The sequence below is a fragment of the Mirounga leonina genome, unplaced genomic scaffold (genome assembly GCF_011800145.1).
Source record: "Mirounga leonina isolate KUSES-001 unplaced genomic scaffold, KU_Mleo_1.0 Mir_353, whole genome shotgun sequence".
NCBI lineage: Eukaryota > Metazoa > Chordata > Mammalia > Carnivora > Phocidae > Mirounga > Mirounga leonina.
In genome coordinates this window covers 3,354,369-3,380,380 of record NW_023270699.1, presented here as the reverse complement: position 1 = coordinate 3,380,380, position 26,012 = coordinate 3,354,369, and the positions used below count along the sequence as shown (strand labels likewise).

Here is a 26,012-nt window from a genome sequence, read left to right as displayed (position 1 = left end):
GGTGACCAGCCTGCAGCCAGAGGGGGTCGCCCTGGGAATTTCTGGCAGTTGGGAAGGTGACCAACTCTGTAGCCAGGGGGGTCACCTGCTATGGGCATCTGTCCAGGGGTCGCTTGGAGCTAGGCTTCTCACTTGGCCCTATCCCCAAGGCGGCTGGAGTCAAACGGAAGAAGAGGGGGTGTGCCTTAATGTGGGAATGGAGGAAGGGGGAGGAGGGAAGGGAAAGGAGCAGGAGGGAGGGAAGAGGAGGGATAGGGAGGAAGCGGGAGGCGGAGGAGGGAAAGAGGGGGTGGGAGGGGGAGGGGGAGGGAGGAGGGGGAGGAGGGAGGCCGAGGCTGGAGGCGGAGCACGAGCCTGGACGCGCGCGCCAGAGGCGGCGGCCCGAACCGCACCGTGCGGCGGCGGCGCTCTGGTTGGCTGGTCTCCCCGTCCTGCCGCCGCCGCCGCCCCCTCCTCCCTCCCACTCCCCGCCCTCCCCGCGGCGGCTGGCGTCGAGAAAGTACAGTAAAAAGTCCAAGTGCAGCCGCTCGGCGCAAGATGGGATCCGGCTCCTCCAGCTACCGGCCCAAGGCCATCTACTTGGACATCGATGGGCGCATTCAGAAGGTAGCCTCCCCCCCCGCACCCGCGGCCTCGGGTGCGAGCCCCCCACCCGCTGTGTGCCCCCACCCCGCTGCTCACGCCCTCGCCCGCAGCGCTGTGCTTGGCCCCCACCGTGCGATCCCGCGCAGGGGCCCCTCCCCGGGTGACGGCGCGGGGGTCGCAGCGGCGGGTGGGGAACCTGGCGCAGCGACGGAGGGCGCCCGTGTGGAGGGCCGTCGTCTGTGCGTCCGCGCGTCCTGGGTCCGGGCTGCAGCCTCTGACAACTTGGGCTGGGGGCAGCAGGGCTCTGCGGAGCTGCTGTCCCCACGCGCCGCCCCCCACCCCCCATGGAAAGGGGCGACCCACAAGGGGGTATTTTTTTCCACTTCACGGGCAGAGCTTTCTTTGTAACAAATCTCATCAGGCTGAGTTTGTATGTTCAGAGGCTGGTGCATGAAGCCTTTCATTTCCCAGAGCAGACGCGCCGCAGAGCCCCTGGGCTGCCCTGCGGGACGTGGTCCCCAGGCAGGGGTGGTGACTGAGGCACGGAGGGTGACCGAGTACGCAGCCCCCCACCCAGGGGTGGTGCTTCCTGGCCAGGGGGGAGCAGGTGGGGGGGCGGGTTTGGGGAGCAGGGGCTGCGCTCGGGAGCCCCCCACCCCCCGCTCCCTGTACCCCACTGGACAGATGGTCAGCTCTGACAGCAGAGGGGGCTCCTTGAGGCTGCTCTACCTCCTGGGCCCACAGAGAGACTGAGGGACAGGCCAGACCAGCCCTGTGGTCTCTCTGCCCTTCTCTGGAGGCATGAAGCCCTCCAGATGTCCAGGGTCCCTAACCAACTTGACTCTCATAGGAGAGGCTTCCCAGCAGACCCTCTTTGTTCCTGGCCCCTCCCTTGCTAAGCCCCTGGCCTGAGTCCAGAGCGTCCTGGGCCCATGTTCCTGATTGGCAGAGAGGCACAATAAGAAAGCTGGCTTGGAGGGGGGATTTTTAGCTCCTCCAGAACCACCCCCCCACCGGGAAAAACCATAGTGAGGAATCACTCCCAAACTTCAGCTGGACATTTCAGGGAAGCTGCCACCAATCCCCTTGCTCTTCTCAAGGAGCACCCCCCCCCCCGCCCCCTGCCGGGAAGCCAGGGAGGGATGCCCCAGCCAGTGACAGAGCAGGCATGAGGCGGGGGAAGCGGGGGGAGTCTCCAGAGATCTCTGGAGTGCCTCTGCCAGCTGATAGGCTTGCCAGAAGCCACCCTCACTCTCCCATCCCCGTCTCCATCCCAGGAAGTGAGAACTGCCCCTCCCCCACCAGCGCCCGCTTTAATAGAATCAGAGAGCAGGGAACAGGAAGAGTCTGCAAGGCCAGGTTGTCAAGCCTCTTGTTCGTCAGTGCTAGGCAGTTGGTCAGCGGCAGACGGAGGACTGGACTCCGGTCCCCTGACTTCCAGGACTCAGCACCTGTGACTGAGCAGGGACTTAACAGCCCCCTCAAAGGTAGAAATGACTCTCGGCTGAATACCTCCCTGTGCTGCAGACACGCGTGCACAAACATGCCCACACGTGTGCACATACGTGTTCACACAACACGCACATGAAACCATGTTGCACACACATACACGGATACGCACACGTGTGCATGAACCACACATGCTCACAAGAGCAAACCCACACGCCGACACACGCATGTGCAAACAAGTGCGCGTGCACACATCTGCACAAGCACACACACTCCTACCCCACCAGATGAGAATTCTCAAGAGATTGGCCTATTTTCATCTTTTTGAAAGAGATGAGATGAGATGCCCGCCACTGGGTCAGAAGTGACAGCTTCTTCCCGAGAACTTCCCAAAGGTCTCCCCGAGAAGCTGGATTGGAAGTGGGTAAGAAGTGGCAGAGAGGCGCCAGAGGGTGGGAGGTGAGCACTGAGTCTGGCAAGCTCTGCCCGCGTGGCAAGCAGGCTGGTTTTGAGAAGGTGACACACCTGAGGTTGGGGTGACCTCTGGAAAAACAGCCCTGGAGGCACACCTGCATTCAGGAGAGAGGCTGTGGCCTCGGGAGGGGCCAGATCTGCCGCTGAGTGCCGGCTCCCCTACTTTCTGTGGTCTTGAGCAAGTCCGCGGGCAGCTCTGAGCTGGCCTCCCCCTCCGTAGAGTGGGACGGCAGTCTCTGCTTTATAGACCGTCCTGAGAAGGACACAAGACCGTATGACCAGAGTGCGTGGGGTACTGCGGGAACAGGTGGGTCCCTCTCTCTGTCCACAGTGGCCTTTCGCTGATACAGACAGGGGAGGGGGAGCCCGAGTAGGCTGTGGTCTAAACCTCGCCCGTGGCCGCGAGGCCTGTTAGCGGTTCTTGACCGGGCTCTGCGCCCTCTGCCTGCGCTGTTGACTCTGGTGGAGGCTCTAGCTGGACTTCTAGCCGTGGTTGAGAGCCGAAGCATCTGGGATTTCCAAGCACGTGCTGGAAAAGGACAACGGGGCCCTCACCGCACACCCGGCAGCATGGTGGGGACCGAAAGTGTCTCTGCTGAGAGCATTTCCAGCAATGCTTTCTGTGGCCACGCTTTCCGTCCTTAAGGCTCCAGGCACTGGATTCAGCCCCGCTCTGTCTCCCTTTTATCCTGCCCAGCGCTTCTCCCAGGAAGGTCATGGACACAGACCCCTGTTGCTTCCGAGGGGCGGGCGCGCTGGGGGTGGGGGAGGGGCTAAGGCTCTGCTTTGTCTCCCCCGCCCTCTCCCCCTCCAGTGACCTTCTCTTGGGCGCCCCACGCTCCCCCCCAGAGAGAGCACCAATGTGGGGGGAGAGCGTTCACAGCAGTGACTCCTGCAGGTGTAATGTGCTCCAGCCAAGCTTAGGGGGAACGGTCCCAGGTCACCGGAAGGGAGGCCGCCTGCCCTGTCTGAGGACGTACGTGGGGTGGTGACACTGGATACTGGATGTGTCTCAGGTGCTTGAAGAAACCACTGCAGCTCCCGGATAGCTAGTTCAGTGCCTTCTGACATGAAGAAGACTCCAGACACACAGCTCACCCAGGGTGACACAGCGCGAGGCCAGCAGGGGGAATTTGGGGGATCCTCAGGCCGCCGTGAGGGGATCGAGCTCCCATCTGCGGGCTTTCCTTCAGCGCTGTGCGGGGGGGGGGCGGGTTTGGAGGGCAGAGGTTATCCTCCGAGCCTGCGCCCCACTGGGTCCCCACAAAGGCAGCAGAGAGCCTTGCGGCTGCTCCCAGGGCCTCGCCTGCATCCCTGTGGCCTGGGCGAGGTCCCTAACCTCTGTGTAAGGTGGGGATCCCTGTAGTGCTGCTTGTCGTAGAATCGGCCGGACAAGACCCATCACTTAGGCCGCTCTCTAGAGGAGCCATCGAACAGCCGCTGTGTGCCGAGGGCTGGGTCCCGTGCGAACGTGATACCCACGACCCTGTCCCACCGAGCGATGGGCTCACAGATGGTAAACCACAGCTGTTGAAGGGTGCCCGTGGACGGACAGAAGGACATGGCAGGCCCCGCTGGTGGGGCAGGGCTGTGTGCCAGAAGTGGGATGCTTGATGAATAGGCTCCCTTCCTTGGTAAAGACTGGCTTTGGGGGGCCCGGCGTGGGGGAAAGGGACTTTTTGTAGACTGGGAAGCCTTAGGGTACCCAGGTTAGGAACTGCTGGATGGCCAAGGGGACAGCCTCACTCACCTCCACACGCCTGTCCCCTTGACGCCTCCTCCCCTGCTCCTGTTGAAGGAGGAGGGAGTGGGAGCCGGGGTCCCCAAGGCTGGATAGCTGGGGACCCCCGCTCCACAGGACTCTTCTCCAGAAGATGCTGCTTCTCTTCTTTGCCCAGATGGTTTGCGTTTTCCTTTCCTCCGCTGGCCCTGGCCTCAGTACCTGTTCCTTTCTCCCCTTCCCCACGCGGTACATCGGAGAGAGGGGGCACTCAGCTGGGATGTCCCGGGGCTGCCAGGGTGGTGCCCTTGGCGTGGGGGGGAGGAGGGGCCCTGCCTGGTAGCACGTCCAGGCATGCGTTTGATGACCTTACCATTACCAATGAAGAAGAGTGAGGGGTTCACGTGACCTTGGGGCCTGGCTTTGGGCTGGAGCTGCTGAGAAGCCTCATCTGGACAAGGATGGGCATTCTGGAGCTCCTACCAGCTCTGGAAGGGAGCACTTCCATTGGTGCATTGCCCTGGCCGCTCAGGGACATGGCAGTCTGCCTGGACCACCTTCGGCCACTCTGAGCTCCTGCGTCCTTGTCCCAGTCTTGCTGCTGCAGGAACCCCGGCCTTACTCTGCCACTGGAACCCAGGTCCAAGACAGCCAACAGCCACTTGACTCTGTTAAGTGGTTTCTACTCTAAAACAAGGAAATGAATGAGGAAAACCCAAGGGAAGAGCAACCTTGGGAAGTTGTTGAACTATCTGCAGAAGACTGTGCCCGGTTCACGGCTGACTGCTAGCCCCTCCCCAGGCCCTGTGCGCTCAGGGCTCCCGTCTTCTCCCAGGGAGCCGGCGTCCACCCTGCCTGGGCCCGCTGTGACAGGGATTCCGGGGTACGCCCCTGGTTCCTTCCACTGGCGCCTACAGGGCCTGGACCCTCGGTTTTCCTCTGTGGCAGGGCCCTCCCCCCGCCCTTGGAGATCAGGCCTCTGCAGCCCTGCCAGCCACCTCCCTTCCTCCCGCCTGCCTCCCTCTGTCCTCTGCTCTGCTCCAGCCCTGCGCTCTCCAAGGGACTTCAGGCTCGTCTACCTTCATTGCTTGCCTTTGGTGCAAATAGAAGCTGCTGCGCTTCTTCAGGCCGGTCCTGTCTTCCATTCTTGAAGGGTGTAGCTGCCCCTGTCTTGTCCCTTGTGGTCAGCGCGGCAGGACCTTGAGACCCCCAACTCATGGGCACGTTTCCCCGTCCTGGAAAGTACGTCTGTCCTGCCACCCAGCAAAGCCCGGTGACAATTCCCTTTCACTTTAAGTTGTGCGCACCTGCTCTGCCCACACTCCGAGCCAGTGGAGCCCAGGAGCGGAGGGGTCTTCCCTGGGTTTGCACAGGGCTGATGCACTGGCTAGGCAGACCCATGGTGAGTTCTCTGGACTTGGGCGTTCCTGTTAGCCCTGCATCCCTGCCAGGGGACGGGAGCACCCCTCGGCCATCGCCCGCAGTTCCAGCCCCGTCTGCTTATCTTTCTTTAAATGTTTATAGCTTAAGATATTTACGCAGGTACTGAAATGGTAACAGAAGCTAATTGCAACGCAGGGAAGTCTGGGGACTCCTAGTTTGGAGAAGGGAGTCATCCCACACCGTCTTGGTTTCCAGCAGAAAACCGGAGATGGTCTGCGGGCGATGGGGGAAGCATTTTGCCTCCAGGCCTGCCCCCGAGCTCACGATGACCCGTCTGTCTCCAGCTGGGTCAGAGCTGGGAGGTGAGATTTAACAAGAACACCGTGTGTTCAGCCTCTTGCTCAACAAGTAGATCGGCCCAGAAGGTGTTGTGCAAACAGAAACTCTTGGAAACGCAACCTCTCCGAATTCTACCTAGCCCTGGGCGCTGAGAAGTCAGAGAACGCTGGCCTCCCTCTTCCTTCCCACTTGCCCTGGCCTAAAGCCTCGTTCCCAACATCTGGAGGCCCCGGGAGGGGCGTGGCTGAACCCCACTAATGTCATCAGGATTGACAGATAATGACACGGCGGTCTCTCAGACTATGTGCAGCTCCTCCTGTCTTGGAGGGGTGACCACACCGAGTGGGGAGGGATCAACAGCCCCACAGACCCAGCTCTGTCCCTTGACAGCTGGGAGGTCCGAGGGAAGTCACCTTCTCCTTGGTTAAGTGGGCAGTAACGCCCCCGTTGGGTGACCGCAGATAGCACTAAGTAATGTGCGAAGTGCCCAGGGCTGGCGAGCTGGCCACACGGGGAGGCTCGGCCAGCACGTCCTGCTGGCAGGCCCTTGCTCCCTCCCCCCTCCAGCACACTGTGGAAGGAGCTGGGGCTCCTTCCCGTCCCCAGTCGGTATCTCTGCGAGCCCACTGCGAGCCTGAACTAAGGCCCCAGGCCCCCAGGGCCCACTATCCAGGACACCTTCATCTCCAACTTGGCAGAGGCTGCTGGAAACAGGACCACGTGAGCCCCGAGCCGGGAGGGCCGGCGGCCTCCCCAGAGCCGCTGTGAGCTAAGGGCTGCCTGGCCTCAGACACGTGCAGAGTGCAGCTCTGGTCATCCAGGAAGAGAAGCAAGAGCAGACGAAGAGCATGGTGTCCCCGTCAGACGGCTGATGTGAACCGACATGCAGATGAAAGAGGAAACGGACTCAGCCAAGCGGCTGATGGCAGAGCCAGCCACAGGGAGCCCAGGACACTGCCCCGCGGTCAGACAGCGGGACTGGGTGCACAGGGAGCCTTGGCTCACTGGAGGCTGGGCTCCCACACCCCTGTCCTGGCTTTGCTGCTCCCGAGGCCCTTCCCACAGCAGAAGGCAGAGGCTGAGCCATCCGCACCCGGTCACCTGCTTCCCGGGCCACCGATGACCCAGCAGCCTGCACTACTGGGAACTGGCGGACGTCTAGAGCTAAAAGGGATAAGAGGGTACCCGGAAGACACAAAGGGACCCCCAGGTACCCACCTGCACAAGACAGCAGCAGCCCATCAGCTGGTCCCACCCCCAGGAAGGATGCCCCCCTGTGTCTCAGCGCCCCCCGGGCCACACGGACGCATGCATGCATCCCTCCCTAGGCATGTTTGGGATACGGTCACGTGGTGGGCCACTGTCTAAACAGCACTCAGCTCCTCAGCCCCAGATACTTGCAACCTCAAAAAAACCAATCTCTGCAGTCGACAGTGTGGTTGCTTTGCCTTGACCGCACCCACCTGTCCGCCTGTCCCCCTCACCTCCACCACGGCTCCACGTCTGCTCCCCGGATCCCCAAGCTGATCACCGGATGGGAGCATTGGCCTGAACAGAATCTCACAGCATTGCTGAAAACCTGGTCCAGAAGATTAAGTTCGGGCCAGAACGTCTCAGCAAGTTGGCTTTAGATGTTGCCCCGCATGCCTTTTTTTTAATTTTAACAAAATACATATAAAATTTGCCATCTTAACCATTTCCGGGTTCCGTGGCGCTGAACACACTCACATTCTTATGCAGCCGTCCCCACCATCCATCCTGAACTTTTCCATCTTACCAGACCGAAACTCTGTCCCCGGTAAACGCGAACTCCCCAGCCCCTCCCCGGCCCCTGGCACCCACCTCCTACTCTCTGTCCCTGTGGGTCTGACTGCGCTGGGTCCCTCCTGTGAGTGAGTCACACGGTGTTTGTCCTTCTGTGGCTGGCTTACTTCACTGAGCATGGTGTCCTCAAGTTTCGTCCACGTTGTGGCATGGGGCAGTTTTCTTCCTTTTTAAGACCGAATAATATTCCGTCAAGTGTATTGTCCACGTTCTGTTTATTCGTTTGATCCTCAGTGAACCTGCCTGATCGTCTTTAGAGCTCAATCATTCACATTCTTATTTCCTCATTGCAGTGGGTATATCATTGTGTTTTCCGGAAAACACTCTTCTCCCTAAAGCCCTCCATGGTTTCCTGGTCGCAGTTGTGTGAATCTGAGGAGTTGTGTGTGATGTGGTCTGGGAGGTGGGATATGTTACAGGCGGGGAGAGTAAACTGCTCAGGGAGGGGGCTGCCTCTCCGATTCAGTGACATTCCACGCATTTACTGGCAGCATGATGTCACGGTCGAGAGCATGGGTTCCGGGGCAAGTGTGTCTGCCTTTGAAGAGGGTCATGTGCAGGCAAGTTCCTGACATGCCTCGGTGACTCCATCTGTGAAGTGGGGTGAAGGGAGCATCTCCCTCATGCAGTCGTTCTGATTAAATGCGTAAATGTGTGTCCAGTGTTAAAACGGGGCCAGTTACGTGGCCAGTGCTAACTAAAGTCCCTATTATTTTTATTTGTTTGTAACTCATTTATTCGTGTTGTGGATGTAAGGCAGTCAGATCTCCGTGTCTTGTTGAGAGAGCCTTATGGAGACCCCTGGCTTCGTGCTCCTGGGTTGGCAAGTGGCCCGTGGGGCAGCCGGCCGTCAGTCCCCGCAAGGGGCCCCGTGTCCAGGCGTGCTCTGTGACATGCAGGGCCCGCCCAGCCCCGAGGTGTTCCCAGCTCCGTGATCCCATGCTTCCTGGGGTAGCCCCAGGTCCACCCTCGTCCCCCTGGTCTTTTCACAGAAGCTGGGACCACAGATGCCTTTCATTTCTCCTCCGTTTCAGAGATGGAGCTGTGGGGACTGCAGTGAGGAGGGCGGGCGGTGGGGTGACTGCTCAGGCAGGCAGGAGTGGATGAACTAGGACAGCCAGCGTCGCGTGCACACCAGCTCTCCGGTTGCATGAGCGATCCAGGCTTCAGCCTCATTTATTTTGCCAGAGGGGGGTGGTTGTGGTACCCACAGCCCTTAACGGTGATTTTGCTGTTGAAGGGAGCTGCGCTGGCGGGGGGTGTGGCTAGTTGCTGTCAGCGGCGGCCCTGGGGGGCTCGCTGCCACGTTGACCACTAGACGGCTGGCCTGGGGGAGGCGGAGGTGGGGTGCTTTGGGGAAACAAAGTCAGAGCCCACCCGTAGAATGGCAGGAGTTGGCGGGCTTTGGCACAGACTTTGGAACACTACCATGAGGACAAGCTGCCCCCGTCCCGCAGTCAGCACCACCAAAGGGAGGTGTAGGGGGGCCGGAGCTTGGTCATCCTGGGGGCCAGTCACACACGGGGCTGATGTATTTTGTAAGCAGTTAATGGAACCCGGTGATCAAGCTCTTGGTCCTCACAGCTTCTGCCTTTAGGGAATTTTTTTAAAAAAACTTTTAGAGCCTTACAAATAACAGAAAAAGAGGCAGTGCCTTTTGACATTATCATCTAGAGATCTTCAATGATGTTGAATTGGCATTTGCGAGAGCAGCAAACCCAGGGCTTGCGTGCGGGAAAGCTGAGGGCGGACAGCTGCGGGGTGTGGCTGGGAGCCAGGCTGGGGCTCGAGCCATGGCCGGGGCGCTTGGGGAGCAGCCCCCAGAATGATTTCGCTCAGAGTTGTGTCCTGTAAACTTCACGCAGGGAAAAGTGAAGATGTGAGCTGTGGTTAAAGGTTCGTACGTACTCTGAGACCTCTCGGTGGAGCTTCTGAAGGCTAACACATCTCGCCGCCACTATGGATCACAGAACATCCAGAGCCCAGAACAGACACCAGAGGGGCTGGGAAACGTGACCCCAGTGATGGCCAATGATGCCTGGACATTTGGAACCCCTGAGACTTAAGGACACCCCCTCCTTGGAGACACCCGGACGCATGGCCGTGGTCCCCGCATGTATTTGATCCCATTTTGTGTGTGTTGTTTAGGAGGCTGTGCCCCAAGTAACAGAGGTGGGAGAAGGCGTCTGTGCCCCATCGGCAAAGCCAGCCTGGAGTATTCCGAGGAGCCGGCGTCCAGGGAGGCGCTTCCGTAGCAAAGGAGTGCGTGGGGAAGTGTAGGAGCAGTGGATTTCCCCACAGCTATTTCTGGAACCCGGGCTGGGTGGCCCCAGGCTGAGCAGGTGAAGGAAATGGGTGCCAACCTCGGAGAGCTGTGTGGACACAGGGCCAGGTAGCGTCTGGACGTCGGCGGGGCGGACAGCCCTGGCGGGAGGGGCGGGGAAGGCGCTGAGAAGTGACTGGTCTCTCCAGAGATGAGGGACCCTGGATCTCCTGGGTGTTGTGCAGAAGCAGCCGAGGCCACAGGCTGGATGCCAGACCTCCTGGAACACTCCGCCCCCCTACCCCCATCCCCGCCCCCCTGCCCCCCACACTCCCGGGGCTGGATTTCTGATCCGGCCTCAGCCCCTGCAGTGAGCCCTGGGCATGTCCTCCAGAGGGACAGAGCAGGCAGCCGGGAGAGGCCGCTCTAGAGCCAAGGTGGGTCCCGGCACCAAAGGGGCCCTCGTGGCGCCTCCCGCCCCTCACCTGCCCCTCCTAAGGGCCGGGCTTGGTTTCTGGAAGAAAGAGCCGGTGGGGGGGGGGGGGCGGTCACCCGGGTGGCTCAGTTGGTTAAGCGTCTGCCTTCGTCTCGGGTCGTGATCCCAGGGTACTGGGTTCGAGCCCCACATCGGGCTCCCTGCTCAGCAGAGAGCCCTGCTTCTCCCTCTCCATCTGCCTGCCTCTCTGCCTACTTGTGCGCTCTAGATCTCTGTCAGAAAAAAATAAATAAAATCTTTAAAAAAAACTTAAAAAAAAGAAGAGCCAGGGGGTTGGCCGCTTTCAGCCAGCTGCTGTAAGCCCCAGGCATCAAACTGAAGAGTGAGCCCGCACGCAGGGCTGTGGCTCAGCGTGGCCGGGGAGACACGGCCCCAGCTGAGGTTACATCACAATGACCCGCCCCCCCCCCAAAGTCCAACGGCACTGAGCAGAACCCTGACCTTTGGAGGGACTGTGGCAGCTCCGCAGGAGGCCCGCGAGGCCTCAGCCTGGCGGGTGGAGGCCAGCCTCTGAAGGACAAGAAGCAGGGTGGGGAGGCCACTGCAGCCCCCACGGCAGCAGGCACGTGGCCGACTTGGACTCGAGGCCCCTTGCCTACACTCAGAGACACTTCTTTTCTGGCAAAAAACCATGTTCAGTTTTTCTAATGAAATTTCAAGGCAATAAAGAGCAAAGGGAAAAGAGGCAGGAAGGAGGCAGGAAGGAAGGACTTCTCCTCCACTCCCATGGCCCTGAACTGCCCACTTTCTCCCACGTCTCTCGGATTTCCTTGTCCCCCGCCACGGCCTGCCAGGTGGCTGTATGAGGACCTCAGGTCCGCTGCCCACGCTGTCCTGTGCTCTGTCACTGCCCATGTCAGCCCCCAGCTCATGACTTGCAGGATGAGGTGTCCCCATCCAAACCCCAAAACTTCTGGGGGTATTACAATTATTTCAAAGGGGATTTAAAGTTATAGTTTATTTGAGGCATTTCATGAAAAAGAACTTTGAATAAAAACATGCCCCTCCCTCCTCTTGCCTGCCTCATGCCCTTGGAACAAAGTGGCCTTGTAAAGTGAGTGGTGCAGGGAGGGTCCCCATGGCCGCCATTAACGGGAGGAAGTGGGGTTTGCTTCCCAGGCCTGCCGAGGGGAGGTGGACAGAAGGACGTGGAAACTTGACCTGCTTCTCCAGCTCATTCTGGACTACCTTTGCTCATGGTGTGGATTCCGGGTTTCATGCAAGTGCAGACTCCAGCATGGGTCTCAAGAAGGTCAGGGGTGGTGAATGATTTCCAGGATTACTTGAAAATACCCAGATAAGGAGATAGTGCTGACAAGTGGATTCCTCTGGAAAGAAGTCACGGTCCCCTGGCTCAAGCCAGAAGATGCATCACCCTCCTCCCAAAGCCTTGACAGGTTCTCCTGAAAGGGCCGTAAGCCCTAAGTCACCCAGAATCCTCAGGGTTTGCTCCCCACCCCCAACCTCAGGGCCAATACCTGCCATTTGGCCAAGGCCTCCGCGGCCACCTGTCGGCCCGCCCCAAGGAGGCTCATGCAGGACCAGCTCCCTCACCAACAGCCCCTCGGCTGCACACTGGTGCTCCCCTATGTTGTTCCATCTGGTAAAGAGGATGGGAGCGGTGGTGCTCACTTTCCAAGGTGCCAGAGCTCGGGGTCTCAGTTGAGGAGGGCTTTCCTGCCTCCCAGGCTAGGTCTCCCCCATGTCTTTTCACCCGCCGCCACCCCCTCGGCCCTGCCCAACGCAGCTGAGGGCTGCATGCTGGGGTCTCCCGTGGGTGGTACTCCCCGCAGCCCCTCCCCCCGGGCACGAAGAAGCCTGGACCCCAGGACGGGTCTCACTGGCCCACACTCAGACCCCTGATACAGCAGAGCTGGACGAAGACCTTGAGGGGAGGGGCACAGGTTAGGCGGGAGAGCTGGGTGAGGGCCCAGCTCCGGGAAAAGCAAGGGCGGGGCATCAGGAGCCACCTCTTATTTGAATGGGAACTCAAGAAGCAAAGCCAGTTGAAACCAGAGAGACCCCTTTGGAAATGTCCTCACTTGAAGCCGTCCTTGGAAGGGTGCTCCACGTACGCGCACGTTTCTTGCCCTTCCAGCTGTCTGCTCTTTGCACTTTCAGTCCCCTGCGATCCATTATTTATAACCGGGGAGAGTGACCTCAGACGCCTGAAGTAGAAAAACAAAACAGAGCGACCCAGAAGAGTGACAGGGAGCGGTGGGACGGACCTGCCGTGACGAACGGGTCCTGGGCGGAGGAAGCCTTGGACCCTCGCAGACGCAGGCGCGGGGACACGGGCCCCGAGATGCCGCCGAGCCCAAGCAGCCCAGAGCCTGAGCTGGACGGGTTTACACAGTCTGCGTAGCTGTGTCCTGCTAAAGAACGTCGTCAGCCAGGACAGGAATGTCCCCGCGTGGCCAGACTGTTCTTCCCCAGCCTCCCCACCCCCTGCTCCAGCCCAAGCCCACGTCAGCTCTTGTGAGGGGACAAGGGGGCGGGCCTCCCGCCTGTAATCCGTCCCCAGTGGCCCCTCCCGGAGTGTGCTCCCCATCACAGATGCGCTCCGAGCCTCCCACGAGCTTCAGGGATTCCTGGTCCCTGCAGAGAGTCCAGCCTGAGCGCCCAGGGCTGCGTCAGCTCCCGGGGCCGCCGTGGCACATTCCCACTGTCAGCCCGACTGCAGACAGCACGGGTTTATTCTCTCGAAGTTCTGGAGGCCGGAGTCCAGGATCCACGTCGCTGGACCAGAATCAAGGCGTTGGCAGAGCCTCACTGGCCTAGAGGTTCTAGGGGGAAGCCGTTCCTTGCTCTCCCGCTCCTGGGGGCTGTCAGCACGCTTTGGCTCGTGGCCACACCGCTCGGGTGCCTTCAGAACTCTCTATTCGTCTTCACATCTCTCTGCCGCCTTGTGACTTCACTTAAGCACCCCCGCCCCCCGAGGTGATCCAGGCTCATCTCATCCCAGGATCCTTCATCTAATCTGCAGAGACGTGGCCACGTAAGGTTGAGAAGGGTGCTACAGAGCCCTTTTCCATGCCGTTCTGCGGGCTTCTGGCCTCAGACTGTGCCACACGTCCTGTTCCCAAGGCTCCTCCCATATCCCCGAAAGCCAGTGGGATCATGGGTCTGGAGTGGGAGCGGGGCGCAGTGAGGGGATGGCACCTTCCCTTCACTGGCAGCCCAGTGTGCCTCCCGTCCCTCCGGGCCCGCCCGCCTCCACGGACCGGTCACCTGCCTGCCGGCCGGCCGCATACCCCAAGCAGGGCCTTAGCTGTCTCTCCCCTCCCACACCAAGTTTTGCTGTTCGTTTGGATGGAGTGAACTCGTGGGGTGCTGAGCAAAAGTGCCTCCCAAACCCTTTCACCTCAGAGACGTTCGTTGAGGGCTTCCTGTGTGCCGGAGCTGAGAGAAGATGCTTGATAAAGAGGTGGGTTTGGGAGGCCGTGGTATGCTGCAGATCACTCGGCCCCCACGCCCCCCACGCCCCCCACGCCCTCCCCCGCCATCAGCTTGTCGCTTACGCAGCAGCCCTGGGACGGGCAGGCTGGGGTTTGCGGCTGGCCCTGCCCTATGCCAGCTGTATGATCCTGACCCTCAGATTCCACATCTGTGAAGTGGGGATAGCACCTGCCCAGCAGATTTTGTACAGTGCCCGCTACGTACCACATACCTTTCTAAGGATTTTATAGAGGTGACCAGCATCTGCCACATGTTGCAGATGCGGAGAGTGTGCGATAAAGAATTTGCCCACGGCCCCAGGGTGCAGGCAGAGCTGGGGGTGGACCCAGGAAGGCTGGCTTCGGGTTCTGTGCCCCACAGTGCAGACTTCAGGGAAAGGTCTTCCCACGGGATGGGATGGTCTCTCCAGCCTCTCGGGCTCAGTGCAGAGACTTCCCCCTGGGGGCTTACGGCGCCTCGAAGCAGGTGGAGCTGGTATTGCCCCACCTTGAGGAGGGAAGGGCTCTGCAAGGGCAGAGAGGTCGGTATTCGGGGGCCCCCCTGTGGTTTGCCCCAAACTAGGTCTCCCACAATTCCGGGAAGCTTTGTACCCGTGCTGCATCTGAGCTCCATCGGAGCGCTGGGTGGCCTCCCACACTGTGGCCTCCATCGTCCCACAGCGGCTTGTCACCCCGAGCCGTCCCTCACGGCTCCCTTGCCGACCATCACCCCGCCCTTCCTGTTCATCACCATCATGTTGCTGCTCACTTGCTGCGTGACTTTGGAAACGTTCCTGAAACTCTCTGAACCTTAATAGCTACAAATTGGGAAGAATGACACCCACCTTCAAGACATGCTTTAAGGACCAAAGACTATATGTGTTCTTCACCAAAGAATGGCAAAGAAAGGAAAGGGAACCATCTCTCTCCCTCTCTCTCTCTCTCTCTCACACACACACACACACACACACACACACGTTTTCAAGTCAGGATCCAAACCTGGCCATGCACTCTGTTTATTTGCTGTCTCCTTAAGTCTCTTTCTATCCACGTGTTTCATCCCCTTTCCATTCCTGCCATTTATTTGGTGAAGAATACATACTACTTCTGATCCTTAAGGCATGCCCTAAAAACACAGGTACAGACATATAGATGTACAGAGATATAGAGATGTGGATGAAGACATAAGTGGCTGAGGAGTGATAAGGGAGATTCTCGTTAATTTCCTTTCCGTGTGAAAATCACACTGCGGCTATCTTGAACCATAAGCAAGGATCTTGGATGTTAGGGATGCACTCTGAAATGCACACAGATGACGCAGAATGATGTCTACAGTGAGCTTACGACCACCCCAGCAGGCGGGGAGGCCGGGGTGCAGACCCGTGGGCTGGGTCCGAGCTGGTGGCTGGGGTGGCAGTGGGGGGTAGGGCTCTGCTGCTGCCGGCGCTCCAGGATTTCCAGCGTACAGAACTTCTTAAGGATTTTATGTATTTATTTGAGAGACAGAGAGCATGCACGGGCATGTGAGGGGGAGGGGCAGAGGCAGAGGGCGAGAGAGAATCCTCAAGCAGGTTCGATGCCCAGTGCGGAGCCCGACACGGGGCTCGATCTCACGACCCTGAAACCATGACCTGAGCCAAAATCATGAGGCAGGTCCTTCACCGACTGAGCCCACCAGGCACCCCTGGAGCTTCTCTTCTCTAGAAGAATGTATGCAATGAGTCTGGCCCATAGTAATAAATGGTAGTTTCTGCTATTATTTTATATCCTTTTCAAACACAGTGACCAGAAAAATACCTCCTAACTTGGAAAGGGAAATGAAGCCTAATACAGAGTTTATTTTAGGGATTGCCTGCCTAGCGGTTAACTGTAATCCATTCTGACTGTGACGTTATCCTTAAGTGTACTAAAAACAAGGAGCAACATGGGGTGAACAATATGCTCAAGTTTATATGTCTATGAAATTTATAATTAGAGGAGAATTGCAGACAGATTGCAGATGCACATAGAAGGAGAGAGAGGTAGATAGCCTACAATCTTGGCCTCAGTGTCATGCATTTATTTCCTGAGTATTAAAAAAAAAGGCAGGGGGGCGCCTGGGTGGCTCAGTCATTAAGCAGTTGCCTTCGGTTCAGGTCATGATCCCAGGGTCCAGGGATCGAGCCCCACGTCAGGCTCCCTGCTCGGCGGGAAGCCTGCTTCTCCCTCTCCCGCTCCCCCTGCTTGTGTTCCTGCTCTCGGTGTCTCTCTCTCTGTCAAATAAATAAATAAAATCTTAAAAAAAAAAAAAACATAAAAGGTGGGATTTTGGTCTTGATCTCTGTTTAGCCTGTCTTCTGTATTAAACACTTGTAATTCTTGGGCACTAATAAGCCAATGGGAATTTGCCTTTTAACTCCCCCAAAGATAGAAAAGTTGTGAATCCACGGATGTGTCGTAAATTGGCTGTTCTCTGGACTGGTCGGGTTGAGTTCTAATTCCTGGAGCTGGGGCGTGAGATCCAGGTGCCAGACTGAAATACTCTGATTTCCTTCAAGGGCAGACAAAGCCTTATAAGAGCTTATAGACATGTATGTAAAACCTTAGTAGGTAATAGAAGCTACAGAAAACAAATCACAACTTGGTAGACAAAAGATAAGGAATTTGAATTGGTTTATTTTCCTCTGGGAGGGGAGCCTAAGTCAATATTTGTTCCAGGTATGCCATCGGAAATACCAGCAACTGGAAAACAAGGCAAACAGAGAATGCATACATAATTATGGGCAAGTGACTTACCTCCCATGCAGACCTCCGCTAGAGCTCTCCTGTCAGCACAGCATCCGTCTCTGGGCTTAGAGCCAGGGAGGCTCCGGGTTTGCATGTGGGACCACCCTGGCCAGGCCAGGCCAGCTTCTTCTCTCTCTGTGGCTTAGAGTCCTCATCTGTGTGAGGGGTGATGGTGACACCAAGCTTATGAGGTTCTTATGAGGACCCGGGGTCACAGGACTTGTAAGGCATTTGGCTCAGGTTCTGGCCCAAGCATAGGCTCAATTCTGTTAGGCGGTGGTGATGGTGGGAGTGCTGGTGCTGTGGTGATGCTGGTGATGGTGGAGGTAATGCTGGTGGTGGAGGAGGTGTTGTTGGTGTGGTGATCCTGGTGGTGGAGGAAGTCATGGTGGAGGTGGTGATGGCAGAGATGGTGCTGGTGGTGGAGGAGGTGATGGCAGGTGGTGGGAGGAGGTGGTGGTGGAGGTGATGGAGGAGGTGATGGCAGAGATGGTGCAGGTGGTGGAGGAGGTGGTGGTGGAGGTGATGGTAGAGATGGTGCAGGTGGTGGAAGAGATGGTGGAGGAGCTGGTGGAGGAGGTGATGGCAGAGATGGTGCAGGTGGTGGAGGAGGTGGTGGAGGAGGTGATGGCAGAGATGGTGCTGGTGGAGGAGGTGATGGCAGAGATGGTGCTGGTGGTGGAGGAGGTGGTGGAGGAGATGATGGAGGAGGTGATGGCAGAGACGGCGCTGGTGATGGAGGAGGTGATGGCAGAGATGGTGCTGGTGGTGGAGGAGGTGATGGAGGAGGTGGTGGAGGAGCTGGTGGAGGAAATGATGGCAGAGATGGTGCTGGTGATGGAGGAGGTGGTGGAGGAGGTGATGGCAGAGATGGTGCTGGTGGTGGAGGAGGTGATGGAGGAGGTGATGGCAGAGATGGTGCTGGTGGTGGAGGAGGTGATGAGCTGGTGGAGGAGGTGATGGTGCTGGTGGAGGAGGTGATGATGGTGGCACTAGCATCATTAGTCGTGTAACACAAACCAGCAGATGCGGACTTCAGCCTCAGCTCATCTGCACGGAAGGATTTTGGGCACCAGTGCTCCCCGATGGACAGATCCTGTGCTCCGTGGGATGCAAAGGAACTGCCCACAGTTCTGCCCACAGGGACCTCATCTTCCAAAGACTTCCTTCCATGTTTAACGGAAGAGAAAACTAACACTAACAAGAGTGGGTTCCCATGGATCACTGAGCCTATCAAAGTTTGTTTTTGGTTTTTTTTTTTAACTCCCACCTGCTGATTCTAGTAACTAATACATAGTTGAATTGCTAGGACCCGAGTTTTTGTTGCAGTTTGGGTACAGTTGAACATGGCTGATAATCAATACAGGGATATCAGTTAAAACAATAGAGCCCGCATTGTGACAGCATTCCCAAGAGAACACATCCTCTTGGCCATACTCTACGGAACAGGAATGCCGACATGTTGATGTCAGAGCTGGGTGCCCTCGATGCCTCTTGCTGGGGAAAATGGCCTTAGAGGGGTCAAGGAGGAGCCTCCCATCCCCATCCCCAGAGAAGGGCTTCAAGGGACCCCTCCCGTAATCACAGGGACCACACAACTTAGCACTTAGTGTGTACCGGGCCCTCTGTGTGTCGTAATGAACCGTCCTAACATTCCATAGGCAAGGGATCATTTTCCTCCTTTGGCAGGAGAGTCAGAGCCTCGGAGCAGTTAAGAAACCTGCCCTGGGTTGAGCTGGGAAGAGGAGAGGTGGAAGTGAACTCACATCTCTGACTCCTCCCTGCTCACCCCTCTGCCCTGCATGTGCCTGGAGCAGTGCACGACACCAGCAGCCAGCCAGGGGTGACCCAGGGGATGTGAGACAGCTGGAACAGCACAGTCTCCGGACAAAGCAGGACCTGCGGGTTCAGACGGCGCCCGCTGAGAGCAGCCCCTCCACCAGCTAACTGTCCCCGTTGCCAGGCCTCCTCTGCCCTGATGGCCCACAGAGTTCGTGCTCAGATCTGCACTGTGTTAGCAGCTGAACACAGCATCTCACATGCCATCCTAAAATGTGAAGGTTACATAAAGAATTAAGTGACATGTATTAGTCCCCGTTTGTTCTAGAAGCTCAAATTGATAGTGCCCACTAAAGAATTAATGGAAACAGAGGGGGTCCTTGTGGGAGCACCGCAGTTGGAACTGGGAGCTTGGGGTGACAGCTGCAGGCTCAGCTTCACTTCGTTCTGTTGGCCCCCAAAACGCTGCCTGAGGAGCGCCCTGGCCTACACAGTCCGGCAGATGAAGACAGACCTGCGTGCCTGGGGGCCAGGACTCGGTCTTAGGACAGCGGTCGTGGCAGCCACATGGGTACCAACCGAGCGGGTCTGACCTCAAAGATAACATGTACCCCCTCAAATCATTGATATTTAGGTGATTAGAGCTGAGGGGGTGCTTTGTAATTACGTCTAAAGGAGTTTTAGTCGGGCTACTTAAAGAAAGGAAACCTGAATCTGGGTTACCAGGACCCTGTCCCGAGCCCCCATGCCCCAGCGCAGCGCCCCTTCAGAAGTCTGCCCTGGCTTCCCCGCCTGAGCCGCTCTCAGCCCACCTGCTGGCCCGGACCCTTCGGGGCCCCTGCCCAGGCTCACTGCAGCCTCCTGAGAGATAGGCCCAGGCCTCCACACCCTTCCTGGTCACCAAACCCTCACTCCAGCAGGGTCTTGAAGAGGGGTGGATCTCAGGGGCGTTCAGATAAGGTCTGGAGCTTGGAAATTCTTTACCTGGAAATCCTGGCCCATGGGGAGCGAGGCCTGGCTGCGTCCCAGGCACTCAGAGCACCTGCTGGGGACGGGACCCCCTCCCCTACCTCCCCCTGCCGTTTGCCGCTTCCGGTTTTCCCCCAGGGTCCCGGGGCCACATGGGGTCCCTCCAGCCCCCCGGTTTCTTGCAGTTGTAGGTCTGTATACCCGTGGCCAGCCCGGAGGCACGGACCCCCTCCCCCCTCCGTCCCAGGAGGCACCTGACCTCGTTTTTGCTCTGGATTCCTGTTCTGCCACCCCCACACTCTCTCTGCGACCCCCCACTTCCCTGATGTTCTCCTGGGGCCTCCCCCTCACCCCCAGCTCTCCCACCCCTTGCTGAGTGCTATTTAAATTCTGGGCTTTGTCCTCTGGTTAATTTCCTCATCTGCTTGGCTTAATGCCAAAGAATATTCTTTCCAAATAAAAAATGGTAAAGGCTGTTTTCTCTCTCATAAGAATTTTATGTCAGTGCCGTAGAGCGTGCTATCAGGAGGGAATGTTCATAAGCTAGTCCTCTTATCAGTAACTAACCTCAGCTTCCAGATCTAGATAACTTTTTTCTTACTTATAAAAGTCCTGCAGGGGCGCCTGGGTGGCTCAGTTGGTTAAGCGACTGCCTTCGGCTCAGGTCATGATCCTGGAGTCCCGGGATCGAGTCCCGCATCGGGCTCCCTGCTCGGCGGGGAGTCTGCTTCTCCCTCTGACCCTACCCCCTCTCGTGTACTCTCTCTCTCTCATTCTCGCTCTCTCAAATAAATAAATAAAACTTAAAAATAAAATAAAATAAAAGTCCTGCATATTCATTGTCGAATATTTGAAAAATGCAGAGCACATAAAAAGAAAAGAATCCATGGCACCAGCAGGCATTTCGGGATCTCTCGTGTGTGTGTGTGTGTGTGTGTCTTTCTTTTACATAATTTTTTATCCTGCTCATTTCACTCAGCATTACATCAGCAGTACTCTCTAACGTAGCATTAGGGAGTCTTCAAAAACATGATTTTAATGCCAAAATAATGTTCCATCATGGAGACATCCTAAAATGTAATCATTCCATCATTGGTGGGATATTTAGCTTAATTCCATTTCTGCACGACCCTCCCCGGCCATGCATCTTTCCTTCTGGAGTGGCGGCGCGGGTCAGGGGTTTGGCTGGCTGTAAACAGGAGCTCGCTGGTGGAAAGTGCCCGAATGGAGCCTGGCACTTCATAAATGCTCTTATTATTATGTTTGCTGTTCGTATTTCCTCAAAAGCAATTCCTGGAAATGGCATTCTGGGTCAGAGGGTGCATGTTTGCCAAACTGCTTTCCACCAGGGCCGTGTGGACACACATTCCAGGCAGGGCATCCCCTGGCCACCCCCGGCCAGAGCTGTTTCACATAAACGCTTGGGGGTAATTGCAGATTCACGTGTGCTTGTAAGAAATAACACAGAGACATCTATGTATCCTTTACCGCGTGTCCCCCATGGTAACTTCTTGCAAAATTACAGTACGGTATCACAACCAGGATATTGACAGCAAGACAAGCCACCAGCTTACTCAAATTTCCCCCGTTTTGTTGTGCTTGTTCGAATGTGTGTATTGAGTCTATACAGTTTATCACACGGGCACGTTCCCACAGCCAACACCACAGGCACAAGATGGACGGTTCCGCCCCTTTAAGACCCACCCACCTGCTTCCTGCCCCCGCCCGCCCCGTCCCTAACTCCTGGCTCACACTAATCTCCTCTCCATTTCTACAACTGTGTCATTTCCGGAACGTCATATAAATGGAATCATACAGTGTGGAACCTTTTGGGATTGGCTTTTATCCACTCGACGTAAATCCCTTGAGATCCGTCCAGTGGGTGCGTGGATCGATAATTTACTTCTTTTTATTGCTGAGCCGTGTTCTGTGATGTGGACAGACCGCAGCACGTTTGACATATTTCCCCGTTGAAGGGCACCCGGTTGCTTCCAGATTTGGGCTGTCCATCACTTTTCCACCGTCGTCACTTTGCTTATTTCCTCCTGTTTTCTGAGAGGCCGGTATGACTATTTTCAGAAGTCAGCACCCTTGTTTTGGTTGGGTAGAGATTTCTGAGGTCCGTGTGACATTTACAACTAATGGGCATCATCATCAATTACAAGAGCAAATACAAGTATGGTGAAGTGTTCACGCCAGGATTTAAGAACATCCAGGGGGCTGAGAGGAGTAGCCAGCGCGGGTGTAGTGCGGAGGCGGCCAGATGTGAACGTCCCGGAAGCATCCAGTGCTGATTAAGCAGAGGAAGGAACACGGAGCCGGGTCCCCGCGTGGAGGAGCCGAGCTCACTCACTCCGTGGGAAGGGCAACGTGATAGAAGAAAGCACCTCCCTCCCTTCCTCCCTTCCTCCCTAAGGTCCCCAGCAGTACGGTGCCCACAGATCTGGCTCTGCCTCTTCAGCCGGAGCCACATAAAATCACTAGGAGGGCGACACCGTAGAATTATAATGAGGGAAATTTTGCTTGCGATTCATCACTCCAAGTTCCAAGCAGCTCTGTGAAAACTGTTGCTAAGGCAATTGAGTAAAAATCGACAGGCTGTGTACACAGTAAGGGCAAGACAATGAACGTGAGCGCGTGTTTGAAAACAGCCGGCCCCTAAAGCACGACGTGTCTGACAGATCGTTTTTTCGTGATTTTGAGAGGTACCGCAGATGATTTCTGTGATTGCAAAGGCTGATGAGGGCCATCGTGGGTTGCCAGCTTCGTGAGATTGTCCCCCTGGTGATAAAGATGGTAGCCTGCCCTGCAGAGGAGATCCCTGGGATGCTCGGCTCCCTCGGGAGGGCACCTCCACCGACCCCCTCCCCGCCGGGTCCCTGGTCCCCTCCTGGGCGTAGCCACACGCTGATCTCTTCTTCTGTGATGGCGGTGGTTTTTGTCTTTCCCAGCCTGCAAAACTCAGCCCAAACCTAAACTGCCAGTTGGTTCTCTTCTTTGTCCAGGATGGGGAGCATTTTATGACGTGGCACCACCAATATCTGTGCAAGAACCCCAGCGGCTAGCGGTGGTTGGCTTCATGCCCATCCACACGAGAATTGATAAGCCCATCAATGCCGCTCCCGGCAGCAGCAAGGAGGCGCCTCAGACTGCAGCGGGAGGCAGAGCTGGGGGTCTGCCCCCCCGTGTACGTGCGCGGAGCACAGGGCCCGGCGGGCGCTCGCAGGCCTGGCGCACTCAGCCCACTCTGCTCTGTGAGGCTCTGTTACTCCTGCCCCTCCGGCCCGAGCGTCTGATGGCTCCGAAGAGGGAGTCACTTCCTTGGCAGACGGGTCCTACCACAGCTGGGCTGAAGAGATGCCGAAATGAGTAAACAGGGAGGGAGCCACGAGTCATCTGTGTTTGCAACACCCAGATAACAGACCACTGTCACGGTGCTTCTGTGCATCCAGCCTGGCTGTCGCCTGATCGCCCCCACAGCTGCTTGTCATCCTCCTTAAAAGGGGAAAGCGAGAAACCAAAGGAGGACAGACGGTGGACATTAAGACCACTCTCCTTAAATATTACTTTGAGAATTCACGCATGGATTTCAGTCCAGAAACGTACATCCGTAAATGCAGTCTCCAGAAATCAGAGCCAGTGTCAGGCAGACGAGGAGTACGGCACCCCCACCCCCACCCCAGGGCAGCCAGCATCCCCTGAGCAGCTGGGCCGCGCCAGGCTCCGGACTCCGCAAAGCAAGCCGCGGCCTCCACGTCTGAAACACGTCGTGGCAGCCACGGCCGCCCATGGTCAGAGCTGGGGTGGAGGTGGAAGCCGCTGCTGGGCCTATCTTAACACCGTCGGAAGCCGAGCAGGGCCAGGAGTGCGGGAATGGGGGCGCACACCAGCCCCGCTCTCCCCCGGCTGGAGCAGGGGCTGCGTGAAGCTTGTGTGTGTCACGGCCCAGGCCACGGCCACACGGCTCACACTGCTGCCGAGCTGAAGGCTTGGTCACCGGAGGTATGTGGCCGGGCCAGTCCCTCCTTACTGTCCACCTTCACACCCCAGCTTTCAGATTCACGAAGTGGGGCGGGGTGAGCCAAGGGTGGTCCAGGGTAGGAGGTCACAGCCTGAAGCGGGAGGGGGACACGAGGGAGCCCTGGCTGCTTGCCACTGGCCGAGGGTGCCGAAGCCCAGATGGCTGAGGCCCTCTCAGTGGGTGGAAGAACCTTCTGGAAAAGGTCCAGCACAGGTGGGACCGCCCACCGCACCCCTGTGTCCCTGCTGGCCTCGGCGCACATCGGGGTCCTGTCTCTGCCCCAGAACGTGCCAGGCAGCTCATCGTTCACTTGGATCTCCTCTCCCTTGGTGGTGAATGACGCCCTTCCACATCCTCATTGAACACTTCGTGCTGGACACGCAGCTTCACTTCTCCGTGGAAAGTCCTGCTCCAAAGCTCTTCCATGGAACTTGGGAGCTCTTGTGTCCTGTGCTTGGGTTTGCAGGGCGACCGCAGAGTGCCCTCCAGGAGCTCTGGTCGAGCGATGATCCAGTCTTCGCCCGCCTGATGTCACGGCAAGAAACTCCGCATTGCCTGGAGCTGGCGCTGCGGCCTGGAGACCCCATCCATCCCCCCGCCCTTGGCACACACCAGCACAACCTCGAGGGGCCCCCTTCTGCCTGCTCCCTCCATGAGCCTCTGAAGGGGGCGTCCAGGGAGACAAAGGAAAACACAGACCACCGGGCCCTTCGTGAATAGAATCCCATTCCAGGAAGAGGCCTCTGGACTCAGAATCGAAGAGAAGTCAGACCCTGTCCTTTAGAAACTGCCCATCCTGTCTCTTTAACCCAAAGGCCACGTGGGCATGGGCTTGGCAGCCTCCGTCTGTCTGCTCTGCAGTCACCGGCCCTGTTTCTCTAAGCATGTTGGTGGAGGCGCTCTCGATACTCGGGAACAGAAATGTTGTTATGCCAATTCAAGGAGGTCTAGGTTTGCATGGGGCCCATGGACGTGAGGAGGTGTGTAAGGATGCTGTGAGTCCCCAGGAAAGGCCCAGCTCTGGGGTGCCAGGAAGCCCGGGCGGGCCTGGCTCTCCTGTCCTGTGTCCCTCACCACAGCCTCCCTTGGCTCTCTGGGACCAGTGCCTTCCCTCTGCCCCTCTTCCGGGGACTGCTCTTCCTTACTCATCCCGTGGGTGACCTAGTGTGGTCAGCCCAGGACGGACTCCCACAACCCTGCGCTCACCCCAACTGCAGCCAGCTCTGAATCGCTTCATAAAAGGTCTTCTCGTGAAGAAAGGTGATGGGGTACTGGACAGAGGTCACAGGTCAGGCCGCAAGGACCGGCAGGGCCACCGGGAGCCAGGGCAGTCCATCGGGGCTGCAGGGAATGTGCGGAACAGCCAGTTGGTTGGTATGGATTGGCTGCTGCTGTCCCTGGATCTCATGCCTAAGTCTCCACCTGGAAGGACAGGCCCAGAGGACGCCTGTCAGAAGGTGCCCCAGCCAGCCAGCATGGCCAGAGCCCCGGGTCCCCCTTCCTGGGCTGCTCAACAGGAAGGGGTCAAGGCTGGTCCCAGCGTGAGCAGAGCCAGAAAGCCCAGTCAACCTGTGTGTGCTCTAATACTCCTGTCTCTTCCTTTTCTTGATCCGCTGCGGATCGGTGCCACGAGGCGGCAGGACCGTCCCGCTGTGAGCTTGGGATGCCCCCCACCTCCATGTTTGCCTTTCTGGAGTCAAGGGTAGCTCCCTCCCCAAGACACAGTGAAGCAGAGGAGCTGGGGTGGTGGTTCCTTCAAGCTCTGGAAATCCCACAGCTGGGAAATTGGAAGTTCTACGAAAAGAAAATCAGGTGCCGAACAAAATGTGGTAGAAAGCCATCTGGGGCGCTCGGCAACTCAGGGCCCCCTGGAGACTTGCCCCGCAAAGTGTAGGCTTCCAGAGCCCGCAGGGACCGTGAGGGCCATGGGCAACGGAGGTGGCTGCTGTCCAGGTTTGTGTTAAAGCGACGCGTCCCCCATGATGCCTTCAGAAACCTGCCCTCCCGTGTCGCTCCTCCCGCCCTGACAGCAGATGCGATTAACAGCATTTACAGATGGCAGGCTGGGGCTCCGAGTGGTCACGGTCTTCCCCAAGGTGGGGGGCTGGTGTGTGAAAGGGGAGCCGGTGGGCAGAAGGCGTAGCTGGTGGGGATGGACACTGGGCTTCCCGTTCCTGTTCCCGCTGCTCCTGCCACTGCTGTCCTTGGAAGGAGGCTGGTCCGAGTGTAGACACTGAATGACCTGGGAGCCCAGGTGCTGTGGCCAGGTGCGTGCCCTGGCTGGTGGGGCCTGCGGGGTCCTCTCCGGCTCCGACCCCAGCCTGGGGCAGTTACGGGGCAGCAGGAAGGTTCCAGAAATTCCCATGGACATTTCCGGGCCGATGCTGCACAAGAAGCAAGGTCAGTGTCCAGCAGGCGAGAGGGCCCCTGAATCCTCATGTTTCTCTCCTCTTGCTCTCTTATCCCGGCTGCCAGTCACACCGCATGAAAGAGTCTGGCAGCTCAGC

At 57.8% G+C, this 26,012-nt stretch overlaps 1 protein-coding gene across 1 annotated transcript in view; it reads left to right on the top strand.

Moving 5' to 3' along the window:
• Nucleotides 1-498: 498 nt before the first annotated feature.
• Nucleotides 499-26,012, top strand: part of PDE9A (phosphodiesterase 9A) — a 92,590-nt gene continuing 67,076 nt past the window's right edge. The window contains exon 1 of the mRNA XM_035030111.1: nucleotides 499-606. Within this exon, the coding sequence (XP_034886002.1) occupies nucleotides 538-606 (69 nt within the window). The 5' untranslated portion in view covers nucleotides 499-537. The remainder of the gene's footprint in view (nucleotides 607-26,012) is intronic.